The following is a 20,953-nucleotide window of genomic DNA, read 5'->3' as shown; positions in this document are numbered from 1 at the left end:
GAGGTATTATAAAGGAATGTTACTACTGGTATGAAGAAACCACAGTACCTCTTCTTGACACACTTCTGCTAAATTATTTGTTGGCAGCAAGTACTCATTGTCAGTAGAGAGAGGATATGCACCATTGCTCATAACAACACTCAGTTTTGTTTTCATTTTGTCCTTCTCTACTACCTCCAGCAAGGCCAAGTTTGTGCTCAATATCTGAGCCTGCCTTCTTAATTAGCATATTGATTTTGGTGGGCATATCTTAAATTTGTGTTACTGGCATAGCATACAAAAGTGTAGAAAATGACACTGGTTATGATAGAGTTGTAGAACATGTACACTACCCACCCCATACTCTAACAGGAGATGTCACTACAAAAAATTAACAAAAAAAAAGACACACAAAAGCTACTAGATTTTTTTATATATACAGTACTTTGTTAATCACAGAGGGGATATTGTCATTTTTGCATGACCTTTTGGAGGTCAGAGCGTGGGGCCAGCCACTGAACAGTGCCCCTGGATCAGTTTTTCATGTTAAGAGCCTTGCTCAAGGGCCAAAGGAGTAGGATCCCTTGTGGCAATAATGGAATTTGAACTGGCAACCTTCCAGATACTAGTGCAGATCCTAGGCCACAGAGCTACCACTGCAGCCACAATTCCGTTTAATAAAAGATTGAAGAGGTTAAATAATTTCAGTTTTAGAGGATACATTATAGAAATTTAGGATACATTATAGAAACGTTTAAGATTATGAAAAAGTAAGTAGGGTGCATACCAACTGTAATTTCAAAATCTGCTCTTCAACAATAACAAGAATTTGTCATAGATGTAGGCTAAATTTCGTAAAATTGTTATTAAGTATTTCTTCACATTGACACCTACAGGTTCACAAAACACATTATTAACTAAGCTTGGAAGCAATTCCTTGGAGAATTTGAAATACTTCCAAAACATTCATGAGTTGATATTTGAATAAACCAGTTGTTATTTCATTAGTACACTACAGAAAGTGAGACTGCTAAACAAATAAATGTGTGGGTAATTTGCAAATTAAAAATTAGAACTTGTGGGAATTACCAAATTGGTGCAGCATACCTACAATCCCAGAATTTTAAGCCAAGGCGATTGTTATTTACAATTTCATTTTAAGATTTGAATCAGATATTACTGCTTTCAATCAGCATTTATTTTAAAGCACTGCAATAAATTACACTTACAAATTACCTTTTTCTAATGATGAGTGTCAAATCCTAATTAAATCCACAGCAAAACAATAAACATGAAAAAGACAAAGAGGGAGAATACTTTTTAAAGGCACTGTAAATATGACTATAATTTATAGCCATCTGTATATACAGTGTATATAGAGTGTATATTTTGGTTACCTGATATACCAGACAGTGGTGATAAAACATTACCTAAGCCTGTTGAAGGTTTTGATTTACCAGTCATATCTACTTCTGCATCTTTACCTTGGTCTCAAAGAACGGGATTGGCAGTACAAATGGCAAAATGAGATTCTTATACAGGGTGTTGGGGTTGTGATTGGGAGAGGAGCTTAGCAATATAAACTCCAGCATTTATAGTTTTGGCTTGTAGCAAGGTCAGCTTCTCCCACAGGGAGTGTACTACATATGACCCACTAGGAAAATGCCTAGTAGAAATTCTAAATGTAGAAGTGATTCTCTGTTTCAGCCAACCATGGGACTCTTAAAAGGACTAGAAGAAGCGAAGAGAGTTGATGAGCATGTTATGAGATGTCTCTATCTATTTGACTGTTAGTGTAAACAATGCAACCTCGCTTGGATGAATGGATGGAAAGTAAAGAAAAAGTATACTAAAGTCCAAGTCACTTTATACAAAATACATTTGAAAACTGCTTCCACCTACAACAGCAGAAGCCTCCTGAAAAGTGAGCCTAATTCCCATGTAACAATACAAAACATTTTCACAGAGGACATTAAAAGTTCCATTCATCATCAGACCAGCTAATCCCATTGCGAGTTGTAGGAGCAGAAGCTTAAACGTCAGCACTGAGCACAAATGCAGAGAAGGCATCTCTCTATCACAGTGCACACTCACCCACACGGGCCAATTGTTGTAGCATTAACACTTTAGGGATACTGATGAAGAGAAAAACTAAAAAAAAAAAAAAAAAAACACTAACACTAACCAGCAGAGAATGCTTTACTTTCATTTTGGAATTAAGTTTTACTTTCGTTTCTATTTTATTAACAAAATTAATTTAATTGCTGTTTTATATACATATGAAAAAGAAGAAATTTCTGTGTATCTTTATTATTAATTGGATTCTTGCTATACAGCCTATAAATGCAGATCAGGAAAGCACAAGTTAAAAAAAATAATGTATCTCTGTCAGCACCAAGAAATTGTGATATCTAGTTCACATTTTAAATTTAATGCTTTAAGTAAGTTAATAGATGCAAAATTATTAGTGCAGCTACAGTAAGTTACCCGTTATTATAGGACTGACATATTTCTTATGTGTAAGTTAATTGAAAAAGTAAAATAATGAAGCTTTCACCCTATGTAAAATACAAGGCAGAGTAAAGGGTGAGTGGTTGCTAGACATATGTAGTATGCTTTGTTATTTATTACTTAAAGGCAAGTCGCATTTATCGGCCTTAAAAATCAAGTTTCTTCACTGCATTTAGTTGAGATTTGACTTAGTATGGCAAATCTGCCACCTAAAAGTCTCAAATAAAAAACAGACACCGGCCAGGTCTTACCTGATGGTCTGCAGATCTGCACCTCACTGCTCGATTTAACCACTCGTCCATTGAACTGACTATCTTCAACAGGCTGCATGTGTTCTGGCTTGTCATTCAGTTTATTGCGGTGCTGAGCATATTGACTACTTGCTACCATTAATGTCCCTGGCTTCAGGTTAGAAGGAGCAGCCAGCATCCCCACCAGGTCTTCATCTTCATCATCACCAATGTCCCAGGCATCACTGGTGCTCCGTGCAAACTCATGGAAACTTGAAGCTTTCTTTGATCTAGCAGAAGATGCATTTGTTTTGGGTCCTCTGTAAAGGATACAGACATTATCTGATATCATATTGCACATGGACATTTCATACTCCAGCAGCATCTTAACACTTCAAGAGAAATATTTTATTTCTTTTTTATTTTATAACTCTTTATGAAACTATTCTGTATGTGTGTTTAAATATAGGAAACAAAAACCCAAAGAAGCAATAATCATTTAGAATGAATGCAGTGAAGATTCAAACTCCAAAAATACTGCTACCAGCAATGAGCTTTTTGTACAACTTGTGCATGGTGTGATTACGTGGAAGGTCTGCCAGATGGCACTATAATTATATAAAAAAAAGTGAAAAAAAAATATTAAGATGACTTCTATAATTTAAACCACTCAAAAGCATATAAATAAATTCTGGCATACACAACAGTTATATTGTGATGAATTCTTAATATGACCCCAAAAGACAATTTCCCCAATGGGATTAACCAAGTATATAATAAAAAAGTGTGCTTTTTAGTCCATCCTCTACCTCACAGTATCTAGACAAATTAAACTGTGTATTTAAATGGTACAATGCTGCATGGTGAAATGCTTGATCTATAGAAGAACTCTCTACAAGTAAAATGGACATGTTCATTTTAGGATCTTAGTTACAACATTTTTTCAAGTAGCATGCTAAGGAGGCCTACCCTTAGTAATACTTGGAATCTTATCTATAGGAGACAGGACAACATTGCAAGATTAGTTTTTATTAGTTGGGCATTTCCTGTCATGACTTTCAGCTACACACACACAAAAAAAAAAAAAAAAAAAAACTTTGCGCCTTTTTCACTAAATTCACTAACATCAAAAAATTACAAGATAAGTTTACACACAACTCTGAAAGTTCCACCTACTCCACTCTACAAAAACACACAACCTTACACTGGCATAAAGACCATTCAATCATCTTCATAGGGGAAAAAAAATGAAATTCTCCTGAAAATTGCAACTACCAAGAAAAATGATGCATACCTTTCTGTCATTTAAGACAGTTTCATCCCACTGTATCACATAGATTTCACAACACTCAGCTTTTAAGAAATATATAATATCCCTATTTAAAATGATCATTAGTACCACTTTTTTGATGTCCTCTTGCAGGTGCATATCAACTTGCTGAAACAAAGACTGATGTTTCCCATATCCTATTACGCAGAAAAGTCAGCTCTGAACTCCTGGGTGTAGCTGGACGGGTGAGTGGAGGGCATTCCATGTGCTGTATTCACAAAGCCCCTTAGTGCTTTTCACACTGTCCCTAAATTACACGCCTCCCAAATATCAGCAAGATAACGTAATCAAATTCAATCTGAAAGCATTAAAATTTACACAAAAAATACTACGACACATAATAAAATAATTATTGACATGGTGTCTTGGCAAAGTAATTAATACTAACCAGCACCTCGATCTTTGTTTTTACTTAATTTATATCAACATGTATAACTAGTAGTATTACAATAATGTTGCTTTGACAACATACATATTTACCATTGTGTTAGCAAAGTTGTTGATATTTTAAATAAAATAATTATGTGGTTTAAAGTAAATTGAACTGCAATTATTTTAATGTAACAATTTATTTTTATCCTGTTGATAAACAGGCATGTTAATCAACAAAACAGAATATTTTTGTTTGAACTAAACAATTATGAGATGTACAATTAGAAATAGTAACATTTTTCCTCCCTTTTTTCAGAAACAATACAATATTTTTGGTGGATGACAGCTAAGCAAATTGATGAAGAAAAAAATAAAGTGGCAAATCCTAATTCTAAAGGCTTCCATTTTAAATTGAATAAAGATAAAACAACCAAGGTGTTATATACTGTATAACCTTCAATCTTCACATCTCTACACTAAGACTTGCTCAAAATATCACAGAAATAAAGAAATTTCTTAGCAAACGGAAAAGGGTAAAGTAAAATTGACTATTGTAATGCTTTTAAGGATGAGTAAGGAGTGAAGCAGTGTGAAACGGCAGTGCAGTGTCTTAGCACCAAGCATCATAAACTCTGAGGTGCATACTGGTTGGTTCCTGGCTCAAACTCTGCAGTTAGTTTCAGTTGTTCAACTAATTGTCCTCTGCTGCTTGAATTTGCACTATGGTGGTATATCACTTCAACAGTAACAGTCATAAATGACTACGAAACTGATAAGAAAGTTAAAATGATAGCACATGACTTAGAGCTGACGCATTCAACCAATTTCATGAATTGCAAGCAGCACACTCTTTTCTGCATGGCTGTGCAATTGAGCCCTGAAAAGGATTGGTGCTTCATATCCAGCACATTTGCTTTGTGCCTTACACCCAGTGCTGCTGCGATAATTACTGGTTCCCTGTGACCCTAAACCGGGCTGATAAAATTTATCCCTCAGTACATGCAGGATTAAATATATATGAATATAACATATGTGCAATTTTTTTGAGTTGATTACCGCTGAGCACAATAGCTCCTTCCTCACTAACTATTGCTAGACAACCGGATCATGAGCTTGCAGGATGCTGCAGCAGTAGGCGTTATTTTTTTTTTTGGACAAATAGTGCAATTATTTTTTTCCTTTTTCTCACATACTGTATCACTACTTACATTTAGCCATCAATACTCTCAAAAGACATTATACAAACGCTGAGAATTTACAACACTCAAGTGAGATTGTGCCCATTAACTTATAAAAAGTACTAAGACACTATAATCACCAGCACATAGATATAAAAAAAAAAAAAAGTAGTTAAGATACTGACCCTAAAAAAGAAACAATCAAATATCTAATACTACAGATAACCACTTTAGTCTGAGCATTTACGCATGACTGTAGACTGCTACTAAAGCTTTCAAACTGCTTTTTCCACTAAACCTAGCTTGCTTTGTCAATGACCATTAGTGTGTTTTTCTCAATCTTTCTCATCTTAATATCCTGTTGTGGCATTTGACATTACTGTCAGTTTAACACCCAAGGATTGGAACAGGACTCCAGAGCAGATGCGTTTTCACCAATGATGGATTCTCATATTGGATGTTTGGTGTAGCTTTCGAGCATAATCGATGCTTCCTTTGACATGGGAGGAAATGCAACATTATCCAAGAACAGGCTGAATCTATGTTGAACAGAATTTTGTTTTTCTATTCTTAGTTAACAGCCAATCCTAATTACTGTAATTTTTAAACGAATTATCACTATTTATGCACATGAGGAATCCAGTCTATAAAAAGTAAAAAAAAAAATATATATATATCATATATCCCCAGATACAGTGGATTCAGAAAGCATTCAGATACATTCACTTTCTCCACACTTTATTAACATGACAATGTTTTTAAGAATGGTCTGCAAAATTATTAAAAGTCAAAAACTACAAATATCCAATTTATGTAAGTATTTAGACCCTTTGCTGTGGCATTCCAAATTGTGCTCAAGTGCATCCTGTTTGCTTTAATTCTTCTTGAGTTGCAGCTACAACGTGACTGGAATCCACCTGTGGCAAACTAATTTGATTGGGCATTGTTTAGAAAGGCACACACCTGTGTGTAAAAGGTACTACGATACACCCCATAAGTCAGGACAAAAACCAAGCCATGAAGTCCAAGGAATCCTCTGTAGACCTCCACAATAAAATTGTGGTAAAGCCTTGATCAGGACAAGGGTATAAAACCATTTTAAAGCTTTGAGTGAAGTGTGGTGGCTCTCAGTGGCTGGGACAGGGAGACTGGTCAGAACTGAAGCAAGGATGAATTCAGCCAAATACTGAGAGGGTTTTAAAAAAAGGGCCCAAAGTGCTTGTGGACTCAGAATGGGTTGACAATTCACCTTTCAGCATGACAATAACCTGAAGCATATAGCCAAATCAACGCTGAAGTGACTTTGGGACAAGTCATTGATTGTCCTTAAGTGACACAGGCAAAGCCTAAACTTAAACCCCATACAATACCTGTGGAGAGACCTGCAGATGGCGTTTACATATGCTTCCATTTCAGTCTAACACAGCATGAGATGATCCGATTCTACAAAGCACCAAATTAGGATCTGAAAACATGTTTCTTAGTCACTATGGATTACTGATTGTAGATTGATGGGCAACAGTGGCAAATGTATCATATATAATTTAAAATTATATCGACAACACAATAAAGTGGGTCTGAACACTTTCTGAATTAACTATATGTTCAGATTTGTACATTTCTACGTACACATATCAGAATTTTATATATGTTACTTTGTGTTCTTATCAGATATGTTACATTTATAATTGATCACATTGCTTTAGGCTGGTTCAAGGAAGTGCATTGCAAAAAGAATAAAGAAAACAGGTTTGTATTGAATTCATCATGGCTATAGGCAATGCCCTTAAGTTGAAATTTGTGGCTCTATGTGATGAAAATCAGGTGTGCTCCATAGATTAACTGTAGTTTCCCTCTCTCCCTGATCACACAACACTATTTATGCAGTGAAGTCACAAAATGGGGGCAAAGGCAATCATTATGTATGAATTCTGCATTTACCAGACTAATATGTTTGCCTTAAAATCAAGACTGGTTTCAGATCTCCTAACATATGAAATAAGAATCTGAATGTACTTCTCAAGCAACTACTGTAATCACCTAAAGTAAAGTAATTTTGCAGTACTGTAGGTCTGTCTTCTAAATTCATCATATATCTCAGATATTTGCAGGTAAAGTTAATTTGTGGCTCTAAGCTGGCCCAGTATAAATGTGATGTGCATGTCCTATGCATATTTTGTTTCTGCTTTACATCAAAAATGATGTCAGCATGTGCTGTTGCTTCAAAGAGTGCTAATAGACATCTGGGGATTACACATTAATTAATACAAAAAACGGGTATTGCGGGTAGTGAAGTTAACAGCTACTTTCTGTTCAAGCCATATGCAACACTCAATGCCTTAGACAGGCTAACAGTATTACTAAAATCCTCAGTCAATCTGCACAGTTCCTTTTCTCACTTCCTCCATCGGGCAAAAAGTACTGGGCCACTGGCAGTCTCATCAGTAGATACATGGACAGTTTCTATCTGAAAGTACAAAGGTTACTTGAACAGTCATAATTACAAATGGTGTAACTGATAAAAACACTATGCATATATGTATGTATGTTGTAAGGGATGGCTGGCAGCCCAACCCAGCCGGGATTCCCAAGAGATGGAAGGATGGGGGAAGGCAGCTTCTTTAGGGCACTACATCCCCCAGAACGCTAGGTGGTAGCCTCCTGGGCTGCAGCGGTGCCCTGGATTCCCACAGGACATCTTGGGACTTGGAGTGCTTTACCTCAGCCCTTTTGGGTATTGTGGGTGCTGCAAAGACTGAGAAGCCATATGGCATGGAATTTCCGCTGTACCCAGAAGTGCTTACAGATCATGTGGGCAGAACAGCAGAAGCACTTCCGGGTTGGCCAACATAAAAGGATTTGCTGGTCTTCCAGCGGAGCGCCAGAGTCAGGAGGAAGGTGGATGAAGCTTGCTGGGAGGAGAGGAGGAGGTAAAGACAAAGAGACAGAGAGAAACAAAGAAAGAAGAGTCACTGTGTGTTATTCCCTTAATATATCTGTGGCTGTGGGAAACACTTGTGAAGAGTTTTCCAGAGAATAAATAGACTGTGCTTTTAACTTGTGTCCTGTGTCTGTTGTGTTAGGCTTGGGGAGCTGAAGCGTCCCCTACTGTCCACAAGTTCTATACTCAATTATGACTGGAAATATATTGTGCGTGTGTCTTTGTGTTGATATTGTATTATTGTTAGCTGTTCTGAGGAGACATGCAAGTAGGAATTTACTTGTACTATGTACATGACAATACACTTGAAACATTAGAAGGAACTAGAAATCTGTGCACACAGTAGGATCGTGAGAACAGGGCTTGTGCAACTTAAGTGTACTGCACTACCTGACCAACAAACTCATTAAAAACACTTACGTCTTGTGTATCCGATAATTGAGAGGAGGGTGCTGGGCTCCATAAACAGGCTGGATGCTGTAGGCAGAAAAAAAAAGATGCAAAGCATTACACATGTACTTAGGCTCACACAGTCCTGAAAGATATTTATATTCATAATGTCAATATTTTATAATTCCAACAGGCATATTATTTACAATAAGCACTGTCACTCTAAGGCCATCAGATCTTAGCCAGTGTTCAGCAGTATTGCTATTTTTGTTTTTTTTATATAATTACTTCTATCTTGACCTTATTTAAATGTTGAATGAATGATGCAAAAGAAACCCAAGTACTTAGAAGTACGACGCTGCATGCATCATGAAACAATGTTTTTATCTTAAGGAGTCAGTTATCAAAAGACGGTAAAGATTTGCTAATTTGGAAGGAATAGCAACATACACCTCTCCCCAACAGACTTTTTCCACTGGTTATGAATCCTTGGTACTCTCTTTTTTCCACCTATCCTGAAAAAAAAATTAAAATCACTAGCAGCCTTGGGCTTATGGAGCAACAGTTAAATGCCGAATAGGCTGCCCAAGTAGTTATTGGTCATTAACTAATTACGCATATAACAATAAAATTATAAATGAGTATTTTACCAGTGCATCCTCCAAAAACTGTTTTTGTGTTTTTTTTATTTTTTTTAAACAAAAGAGTTCAGTAATTTTAAGAAAAACATCCATCACTAGGCCTGTGTGATTATGCTTTGGAAATATTTACCCTTGACCTGTTTATAATGAACCACAAATATAATGCTGAACTGAAGTGACATTTATTCATACTGCGCCATGCTAACAAAAGCATTAGAAAAGTGGGCCAAAGCTTTCAATACTAGCAGAGCATTACTCTACTCTGACCGATTTTAATGCCCAAGTGTCAAAAAATTGCTCAAGATATGTTTTTTTTTTTAAATTATATTAGTTTGATTCTAAATTGTTTGTGTCATATAAGACCCCCCACACCAAGTTACTTTCAATTATAACCATTAAAAGTAATAGCTGCTAACTCAGTATTTTAAGCCCTCCTGTCCGGTTCAATGGTGATAATACTACTGTGTAGTGGAGAACATTTGAAAAGTTGAAGATGTTAACATAACGCAATGCTAATGTGTACAAAGCATTCCTTGTCATTTTGAAGCTGCAGATATACCAGGATTTCTATTCACAATATCTTTGATGACATGTCATGAAGGGTGGTGGCCTTATGGGTGTATTGATTATAATAATGTCTTTAATTATTAATACAAGCTGTCGAATGCTATAGGAAAGTGGAGTTTAAGGACTAAACAAAGCTGTAGGCGAGAGTGCTGATGCCATAAATAAAGTATGTGGGAAGAGTGCAGGTGGCAGAAGATGTGAAGAGAAGTCTCAAGAGACAGAACAGGCAATAACCTATACAGCTGTCTTTATAGTAAGCGAAGACAAACTAGACCTATAAGGAGAAATAGTAATGCCCCAGCACAGATCTAATTGCATTCTTTAGCATTCAAAGATTTCTTTAAGTGTGTCTAATACATATATAAGATCTGTTATGTCTTTTTGAGATTTCTCTTTGCCAGAAATCTAGAGAAAACCACAAATGATGGCAATTTAACCAAATACAGATTTTTTTCCATAAATATAAACTAATCCATTCAAGTCACAATAGTGCAAACCAAGGAAACTGTTTCACTAAACTGAAATGGAAGACTGCAAGGAAGCATACATTTCTGACACAACCATATTCATTATTCAGTCTTTATAAAGCAAATCTCAACAAGGTGGCCTAAAAAGCAACTGATGATATTGCAATAAATGGTTAAACTTGTAGTTTTAGAAACTTTTAAGACATACCTGATTGGTTACACAATTTGCAACTTGAAAATAAAAATACAAATACTTTTCAGATGAACTTTCATGTATAATTATGCCATTTAGCTAGTGTGCATTATCTTTCATATAGAGTAGATACATTAAAAATCACCTTTAAGCCAAAACAGAGAGCATAAACTGTTACAACAATTAACTATCAACTTATTTATTTTACTCTGTCTTTCTATACATTTTATAAACCCATTCTGATAAGAAGCATTACAGCATGCTGCTGGTAAAAAAAAAAAAAATGGCAACCACAGTATTGCCTCAAGCTACTGCTACTAAATATATTCACCGACAAGACTAAAGTTCATACTTAATGATCAAACCTGTTCTATGAAAAAGAATTTGGGCTTTATGTAAATAAACCAACCAAAATATAATGTGAATGGACTGTATGGTATAAAAAGCATGAGACCAGAACGGTGGCTGCTGCCCAGGTACATTCAAGTCAAAGTCAAAGTGAACTTTATTGTCATCTCAACCATATACAAGTATACAGAGAAGACAAATTGCGAAGCTCAGGGTCAACAGTGTAACAACATGAAGTGCAAATAATAAATTAAAAATAGAATTAAAATTAAACTTATAATTTAAATTTAAAACACAAACAAGACAAGACATTGTGCAAAGACGAGACAAAGAAGTAGCAGCAATATTGACGTGTAGTAAGCAATATGAACATTGATGCAATGTATGGTATTTGCAATCTAGATACATAAATATAGTTAATAAATATGTAATAAAATAAATAAATAAATAAAGATAATACAGAAATTATCAGTGTATGATAATAGTTGTTTAAGACGTGCGTAAACAATGACAGGTCAGAATGTTTCACAGCAGAAGGATATCAAGAGTTAAATACTTAAAGGTTAGTATTAGATTTTCAGTTCTTTTCTACAAGCACACTCGTCTTTGCAGAAAAGTGTTTTTAGAGGTGGTTGAGGCAGTGTGGAAGATCCCAGGGGGCAGCCTGGTGTTAAGGAGTCTCACAGCTTGGGGGTAAAAACTATCCTGCAGGCTGGCAGATCTGGCTTTGATGCTGCAGTATCTTCTCTTGGACGGCAAAAGTGTAAAAAGCCCATGTGAGGGGTGTAAGGGGTCCTGCACAATGCTGCAGGCCTTGAGAACTCTGCGTTTGTAAAATATGTCCTGTAGTGAAGGGAGAGGCACCCTAATAATGTTCTCTGCTGTCTTCACTATCCTTTGCAGGCACTTGCGGTCGGATATGTTGCAGTTGCCATACCAGGCAGTGATGCAGCTGGTCAGAACACTCTCAATGGTGCCTCTGTAGAACATGGTGAGGATGGAAGGGGGAAGACTTGCTCGCTTCAACCGCCTCAGGAAGTGTAGTCTTTGCTGGGCTTCTTGATTAGCGATGAGGTGTTATGCGTCCACATAAGTTCCTCAGTTATGTACACACCGAGGAACTTGGTACTCCTAATAGTCTCCACCATCTAAACCGTTGATGCTGAGTGGAATGTGGGCAGGATATGATTTTCTGAAGTCCACAATTCTCTCTTTTGTCTTGTCAACATTGAAAGATAGATTGCTGTCTTCACACCAAGCAGACAGCCATCCCACCTCATCTGTTTATGCTGTTTCATCATCCCTGCTTATCAGTCCCAGCACCGTCATATCACCTGCAAACTTGATGATGTGGTTGGTGTTGTGCGTGGCTGTGCCATCGTGAGTCAGCAGGGTGAAGAGCAGTGGACTAAGCACGCAGCCCTGTGACGCTCCAGTGGTCAGTGTGATGATGCTGGAAGTGTTGCAGCCCATCCAAACTGACTGGGGCCTCTCTGTCAAGAAGTCCAGGATCCAGTTGCAGAGGGTGGTGTTCAGGCCCAACCTGCTCAGTGTTACAACCAGCTTTTGAGGGATGATTGTGTTGAAGGCAGAGCTGAAGTCTATGAATAGCATTACTGAGTTTAATTCAAAGTACTGTTAATACTAAGACCATCTCAACAAACCTGCTCAGAGAAATTAATGACTAAATAGATGTTTACATGTCCAATGTAACCTGACACAGAACAAGTTAGGGTGGAGAAATGTTCAGGTATGTCTTGTAATAGATGGAGGGCTAGTTCTTGCCTTCTGTTCAACTGTGCAGGTACTGTTTCTGGCTGGATGTAGTGGTAAAAAGGCAAGTTTAGAAAAAATGAATGGATAGAAATTAACTGTAGATAACAACTGAGGAGTGATAAAGTGGGAACTAAAGAAGGTTAGTTAAAAATTACAGAATACAGAATCAGTGTATGTGAAAAAGGAAATGAGAACCCATGCATCTCAAGAATTACAAATGTTATGTAACCGATAATTGTTTCACGGTATGTTTCATTTTTTTGTCATTGTAGAGACTGGCATAATCATAACCCCTCTGAGCTACTGTTTACAAAAGAAATTCACAGCCTCTGGCCTTTTCCCTGCTGCATTAAACAAAATGTTTCCATTCAATACAGTATTTCATTGCCTGTTTGATGACTGCCCATTAATCAGCATGGATCTTACTATTTGGCCTGATTGCAACCCTTGCTTTTCAAGTGCCTGTCTTATTGGGTAGTACCTATCTCAGGGGAGCTAGTGCCTATCACACCAGCAGAAGGCAAGAATGAACCCTATATGCAGAATCAGCATCTCTCATGACCTGGGTCCTCACACACTTATAAACACAGGGTGAATTTTGAATAGCCAATTAACACTCATATGTTAGGGATATAGAAAGAAAACTGGAGTAAGGAAAATAAGCCAAAGTAGACATTAATATTATGGAATATATAAAAATATTTAATTGGGATTTAATGTCATTGGGCGGCACGGTGGCGCAGTGGGTAGTGCTGCTGCCTTGCAGTTAGGAGACCTGGGTTCGCTTCCCAGGTCCTCCATGCATGGAGTTTGCATGTTCTCCCAGTGTCTGCGTGGGTTTCCTCCGGGTACTCCGGTTTCCTCCCAAAGTCCAAAGACATGCTGGTTAGGTGCATTGGCGATCCTAAATTGTCCCTAGTGTGTGCTTGGTGTGTGGGTGTGTGTGCCCTGCGGTGGGCTGGCACCCTGCCTGGGGCTTGTTTCCTGCCTTGCGCCCTGTGTTGGCTGGGATTGGCTCCAGCAGACCCCCCGTGACCCTGGTTGGATAATGGATGAATGGATGTCATTGGTAAAAACAAGCTATAAAAAAGGTGTACAGTACATACATTTCTAGAAATTCTAAATTAAACATAACACAAAATATCCTATATATTTACCAATATAACAAATATTGTCCACTTCAGTCAGCACTTAACAGAGGCATCTTAATCAGAAATTTAAATGGCATTGTCCTTTGTGAAGCTGTGTGTTCCCCAAGAAACAACCCCTAACATTATGCTTCTAACACCATACATCATAAAAGCATGATCTGTAGTGCTAAGCATAGCCAAACACAGCACTTTCTACTAACACCAAAAAGGTTACTTTTCTAAATCCATTCGGACTTCCCGTTTTTGCCCAAGATAGGATTCAAGTTCACTCCAACTCCATACGCCACCCCACTACAATTGTTCATTTTTCCAGTTATGCATAAAACCCAGTTGTATGACACGTGGAAAGAACTGACACATACAGTTTAAAAAGCTATATCGCTCCTCCTTGAATAGTACTTTTTCTTACAGGGTCAGCAGCCAGGGCTTAAAACATTATTATGTTTTCTGTGAGTGGGACAGGAGAATCAACAGTTTACACTGGGTTCACAAGCATGCTAAAGCATGCTGTCAAAAATATCATAATATCTACCTTAGTGAATCCAGATAAATTGCTGCTACCACTGCTTCATATTAAGCTTGGTTTAAAGAAGCAGTCTGTCAAAGCCCTATCAAAATATTGAATGTGTTTTATGTATTTGTGCTAATACATTCCAGACTTGTCTGTATCATTCAAAAACATCATTTCTAAATGTTTTAGGTAACAATAAAAAAAATCCAATGGATGCTGAGATAATAACTCTTTACATTTATATAACACTTTTCTCACTACTCAAAGCATTCCACGCGGGGATGTCAGTATGATGGCAGACTACTGCCAGTCGCAAAAACAAGAGACATTACATACAAGTCAACAAATATGCATTGTTGTTTACTCTTCATATACGTTTAAAAATATTAGATTGACTAAATACTTTCATGCTAAATAATGTAGAACAATATTGTATATGTGAATAAATTGTGTAATTTGTTCAATTTTAATTCAGAATCACTTTTACACACCAGTAATTTAACCTGATAGCTTTGTAGCTGCTTATAACATAACACAACATGACATACAAAGAACATATATAGCATAGGTTAAACAACATACATTATAAATGGTGTAAGAATAGTGCAATTATAAAGGAGATATGCAAATAAAGTGTGTATCTTGTGTATGCATATGAACACACATACATGTAAATATGCTGTACATACACACTAACACCTTCATACAGTATTTGATAGTATTGGGTTTACTTGACCTAAAGTGTTTACTAGAGGGGAACAAGTGATGAGTTGGGCAAGAAGAGTCAGTGGGGATCCTTTTTGGCAAGGTTTATGACACTAGATGCATATAGGTCTGCACAGCCAATTATTCTCTCAGCAGACCATGCATCGTGCTGTAATTTATTTTTGGAGTGGGTCATTGCTGAACGAAACCAGACAATAGAGAATGCAATAGATTTAATTTATTTTCAATTTTGTGCTTAAATGTGATGAAAACATTCCAATTATATTTTTTGTGTTTTCATGAATGCAAAAAAGTGAAAAATAGTGTACAGTAAGCCATCCTAAGAAATGTGATGATTTACTTCATGAGGTAGAAGTGCATAATAAATAAGAATAGTTGCATCAGACTTTTGCAATATTAAAACGTGTGTCTGGATTTAAATGTTTTAAGCATAAATATTCTCGACTACAATAGAAATTTGTCATTTTTCACCCACTGATAGAGGTCCAAAGAGAACGAACTCCACAGTAAAGGATCAAAAATGACATCATATTCGTAATCACTGACCTTGAAATAGTCTAAAATGATACCCCATACAGTTATGCTTGAAATTTGTTATTTTTAATGTTTTGGGAGTGGCTCTTAGTGGGCTAGGACCACCAGTAATTAATCAAATATAAATTCATATATATTCATGATCAGCAACCCCCTTTTTTTTTTAAGTTTTATAAAAAGGAGTAACTTTGACCCCTTGTATCCCATTAGGGGTGTGAAACCCTGGGGTCGATTGATGTGTCAAGCACAACCTGAAATCCTTCTGACCATTTCTGATGAACAAACCTAGTGGTTTACTCTGTATCATAAGGGTATAATTCCCTGCACAAAATGTAGTGCAGAATTAGCCTAAAAAACTGTGTTTTTTGGGTTTAGAGAGACAAAAATTGAGGGAAATCTAAAAAAGATTTGCTGTTGTGCATAGCTAGACATCAAGACAAGTCAACTGGTATATGTGTGGGGGTTACCTTAAACATTGGAGTCAGAAGGGGCCAAAAAATAAATAACTGGAGCTATTTCAAAGCATTCATACATAATTCTTATAAACACATTAAAAATAATTATTCACAATTAAAATAAATTTTTGATTTGCAGATCTGTGCAACGCTTTCTATATCTACACCATGGTGCAGAAGAGTGGTAGCCTGTTGGTTGGACATTTAAGTAAGAATTTCACTGTACTTTGTGCTCTACTACTAGATGCCCTTGGAGAAAACCCAAAATAACAAAGAGAAATACACCCAGGTATTAGAATTTAATAAATTTTAGAGCTTTGTGGTATCAGCTGAAACCCCTACTCACTGGAGGAAGTGACAGAGCAGAGGCTACTCAAGAAGCATTTTACTATCCTAGACAATGACTCTCATCCCCATATATACAGTATGCTTTAGGCTAAACAGAGGAACACATTTAATAACAGACAGACAACAGTGTTGCTCCAAGGAGCACTATTTAAGCTTGGTTCTACTCCTAGCCACCAGGCTCTACAATGAGTCACCCCTTGGCAAGAGGGTATTGTCCATGTTTGCTGAAAGATACCAAGCTGGCCTAGCAGACATCTCAACAGACAATATGCCAAATACTGTGCCAAGAACTGTCAACCTGTACTGTAAACTGTAAAAATATGTATGTGCAATGTAACAAATATGTATGTGCAATTCTAATCACTTTAGAATTAGTAAATATCTACACTGTTATTCTTAGCTACAGACTGCTGTCACTGTCCTGCTCCACTGACAGACTGAGGAGATCGTTCCTCCCCTAAACTATGCAAATCTTCAATTCCACCCAGGGGGGTAAACGTTAACATTATTCAAAGTTACTGTCTGTTTTTACCTGCATTTTTATTACTCTTTAATATTGTTTTTTGTATCAGTATGCTGCTGCAGGAGTATGTGAATTTCCCCTTGGGATTAATAAAGTATCTATCTACCTACAGCTTTCTCATGTTATATTTAAATTTGTACATTCCTAGCACCCACATGGCTTATGATAAATTGTGTTATATTTTGTGGTTTGTTTTTTTTTTTGCTGTAAACCTGTAACTTTCTTTGGGACTTATAAAGTTTCGATCTATCGTTCTACAGCAGTGGGACGCCTTTTTCTGTTTTTTTTTTTGTTTGTTTTTTAATGATGTATTAATAACTTAAAGGGACTTACGAAACTTTGCTAACACTGTTAAAACGTGTGGATTTTTCTGATCAGAAGTATGATGTCATAAATAAGCTAAGATTTAGTATTTTTATACAGTACCAGGGATGTGCAAAGTCATTCCTGGAGGGCCGCAGTGGCTGCAGGCTTTTGTTCCAACCCAATTGCTTAATAAGAAGCACTAATTGCTCTAGAAACACTTCTGCTTCATTTTAGTTATCTCCCTCGTTAAGATTTTGAACCCTTATTGCTTATTTAAGTCTTAAACAGCTGCATTCTTGGTTTTTAAATGCTCCTTATTAGCAATAAGATGCAAATGACAAAAGAAACCAGCAGTTATCCATTTTGCTTGTTACCCTTTACACCTGTGTGTATTTATCATGCACTATTTGGTTTAATTAAATACTTGGAAGGAAAGAGAAGACAAAAAAGTCAAGGATTGAGAATTACCCATCCGTTTTACACTTCAAAATATTTGGATATCTTTAGAATGGAAAAAAAAATCTAGGATTTGAGAATGACTTGACATAGCAGAGTTAAAGCACTAAAAAGCCATGAAATGTAATTATTGGCAAGGATTGTTTTCTAATTAAACAACTGGGTTGGAATAAAAACCCGCGGCCACTGCGGCCCTCCAGGAATGGCTTTGCACACCCCTGCGTAAACGATGGATGTGTTTAAGGGACCAATGCTTTGAGACAAGTCGCCGCTGTTTAATAATCGAAACAATCTGCAAAATTCTGCTTTCACTTTGACGGCGTTTTTTTTTTTTTTTTTGGTGTAGTTCCATGGCAACAAAACACAACTAAATCCATAAAAAAAAAATCCATACTGCAAGTCTAAGGGCTCTGGTGAAGATCAAGTGGGTTAAATACTTATAAACAACTTTTAATGTTTTTCTTTACCTGAACGTCTTACTATTAATGCGGATTGGGTAGCCTTTGAACTGAAACTGGTACCGACTGTCCGCTACATCGCGGACTCATCTCCGATGGGGGCGGGGAGTTCAAGCCAGTCTTTCTTTCCTTAACCCAGGGGAGTCCCAGTCCACCTTCCACAACCCGATGGTCACCTAAGAGGACGGGTGCGGCCCCTACTTATGTGACCATAACCCCCCGGGGCGGAGGGGTTCATGACCCCTTCCTATTAAGCCTTCGCGAGTAGGGAGGGCGCTGCCTGATTCCGTATCCTGTTCTCAGCCCCCTAGGCTAAACCATCCTCTTATGTCTTCGCCCCTCATCACGCTATATAAGCATCTGTCTACTTTTCTTGCTCCGAACCGCTCGCATCATTAGCCGCTTTTGTTCACGCCGCGGCCCTCAGAGGTCACACCGCCCTCATTCAGCTCGACTCGTCTACGGTACAGTTACCGGTGCCCTCCTCGTACTCTATCGCCACACACGAACACAAAAACAGATCTGCACACCTGCCCGGTGTCTTGGCGCTTCTCTTCCAGAAGTGCGTCCTGCCGTCGGTTGCCATCGTCGAGCCAACGAAGTGCTTTCCAATCTGGTTTGTTACGCCCGAGGCAGAGTCGAGTTCAACGCCGCGGAGGAGGCGGCATCTCAGCACTGGAGGTCGCCATGTTGGAAGAAGCGAGGCGCCGTAAGTTGATTGGTCGAAAGCTGCGACAGCAAGAGAACCTACCAATCAACATCTAGTTGAAGCGTGACGTAACCCCCCTCCCGGTTCGGTACAGGTGCACAAAGCGTGCAGGTGAGGAGGCGGGGCTACTGTTGCGGATGGGGAAGCAAACCGCAGTTTCATCTAGAGTTGCTAATAGGGTGGGAACAGTTAAAGATCGCTGGGGAAAACACAAGAAGAACAAAAGCGTAGGAGGTAGGTTATAATTTAGAAAAGCAACGAAATACATTCAACAAAAGTTGCTTTGGTGTAGCGGACTAGCGAGACTGCAGGCCATCTTGTAAGTTATGTCACGGATGCAAATTACTATCATGGAACCTGTCGGGCAAGTACTGCCCCACCCAGCCGGTATAAATACGTAATGTTCTATGTGTAACAGAAACTCTTGCCGTAGGCTCGTGTCAACCTATCTGCAATAGCAGAAATTAAGTGAATTGCCAAGTTGCCATTTGGAGTTCTGGGTAGGATCGCCAGACCCTCGAGTAGCCAATGGAGGACACATTAAATGTTTCACTTAGGGGAATTCCTAAGTACCCAAGAAACTAAGACACATTGGAAAAATAGTTTACAAAACTAAATGATGCATTTTATAATAATGTTGTGAAGTAATTACTTAATCGACAACCTGAAAACACACGGTATTTTTTCTGAGAGATCACCCCAGTAAGTGCTCGTTACCAGTAACACAACGCATAGATTTCTCACGATAAACATTCTTCCTATAATGTTGTATTTTCTTAGAATGATTCATTTCATAGAGTCAACAGTATGTCAGACAAACTTAGTCACATTGAAAAACTACTTATTTATTCATTACATTTATATAGCGCTTTTCTCAGTACTCAAAGCACTATCCACACAGGGAGGAACCGGGAAGCAAACCCACAATCTTCCACAGTCTCCTTACTGCAAAGCAGCAGCACTACCACTGCGCCACTTACAAACATAAATGAGTTTTTTTTTCAAGCAATCAATAGCACCAACTTAATCATGCAGTTATTTCTCTGAGGAGGCAACTCTCCACAGCAAATCTACATTACCAGTAACATACAATGAAACATTCTTCAACTAGTGAAACACGTTGGCCTGAGTCCTAATATCAAATGCTACAAAATTTTAGATATAAACAACCGTAAACTGCCTGTTTTTAAAAACATAAGAACTTACATTTGTGTTCAAAATTCATAGTTAAGTGTAACAGGTCCTGGGGGATTATAAATAAATGGGCTTATGGAACCATGCTAAAATTACAAGAAACCTTTCTGCTCACCAGTAAAGTGCCATCTGTTTTTTCTGAATTTCCATAACATATCAGGTTAAAACTTTCTTTTAAGACTAAGACCAAGGTTCTAGCCTTATTAGTTTCACTAGTAATCGTGTGACAGACAGCTATTAGCATTTTGTATATATCTGTATACCATTAATGGCGCATTTGGCTTAAGCATTCATAGTTTTCATACTCTTTCTCTGTACGTTTAGCATTCATTTGCTCAGAGGTTGATGTGCTTGCTGCTTCCTGAGCAGCTCATTTCTCCACCCTAGCAGCCTGCTTCTTCTCTTCTTTCATCGGCATCTTTTTGCATTTAAACTGATTAAGTCAGTGTTTGTGTTGCAATTACTTAGTATGTTTTCTTTAATTTTTCACTTAAGTTGGCACTTAAGTCTTCTGCCTTAAGAATGATTTAAGATACGAAGAGGTAGGGGAAGAGACTGCGAAAGTGTTAGGGATGAGAACAGTGCAAGGCCACCCTGTTGGCTGCTGCCGAGAGTTGATTCTACAATAAAATAAAAAAAGGAATAACCTTGGAGGTTAA

General features: G+C 37.6%; 1 protein-coding gene across 1 annotated transcript in view; it reads right to left on the bottom strand.

The window, feature by feature from the left end:
- Window positions 1–19,127, bottom strand: part of tbc1d22b (TBC1 domain family, member 22B) — an 80,023-nt gene extending 60,896 nt beyond the window's left edge. Inside the window, exons 1-3 of the mRNA XM_028796534.2 lie at window positions 18,922–19,127; window positions 8,962–9,018; window positions 2,742–3,040 (exon numbers count right to left, since the gene is read on the bottom strand). Of these exons, the coding sequence (XP_028652367.1) occupies window positions 2,742–3,040; window positions 8,962–9,018; window positions 18,922–18,977 (412 nt within the window). The 5' untranslated portion in view covers window positions 18,978–19,127. The remainder of the gene's footprint in view (window positions 1–2,741; window positions 3,041–8,961; window positions 9,019–18,921) is intronic.
- Window positions 19,128–20,953: the final 1,826 nt, after the last annotated feature.

This window comes from Erpetoichthys calabaricus, chromosome 3 (assembly GCF_900747795.2).
Source record: "Erpetoichthys calabaricus chromosome 3, fErpCal1.3, whole genome shotgun sequence".
Classification (NCBI taxonomy): Eukaryota; Metazoa; Chordata; class Cladistia; order Polypteriformes; family Polypteridae; genus Erpetoichthys; species Erpetoichthys calabaricus.
The sequence above is the reverse complement of the archived record's forward strand: the minus strand, read 5'-3'. Positions and strand labels throughout refer to the sequence as shown.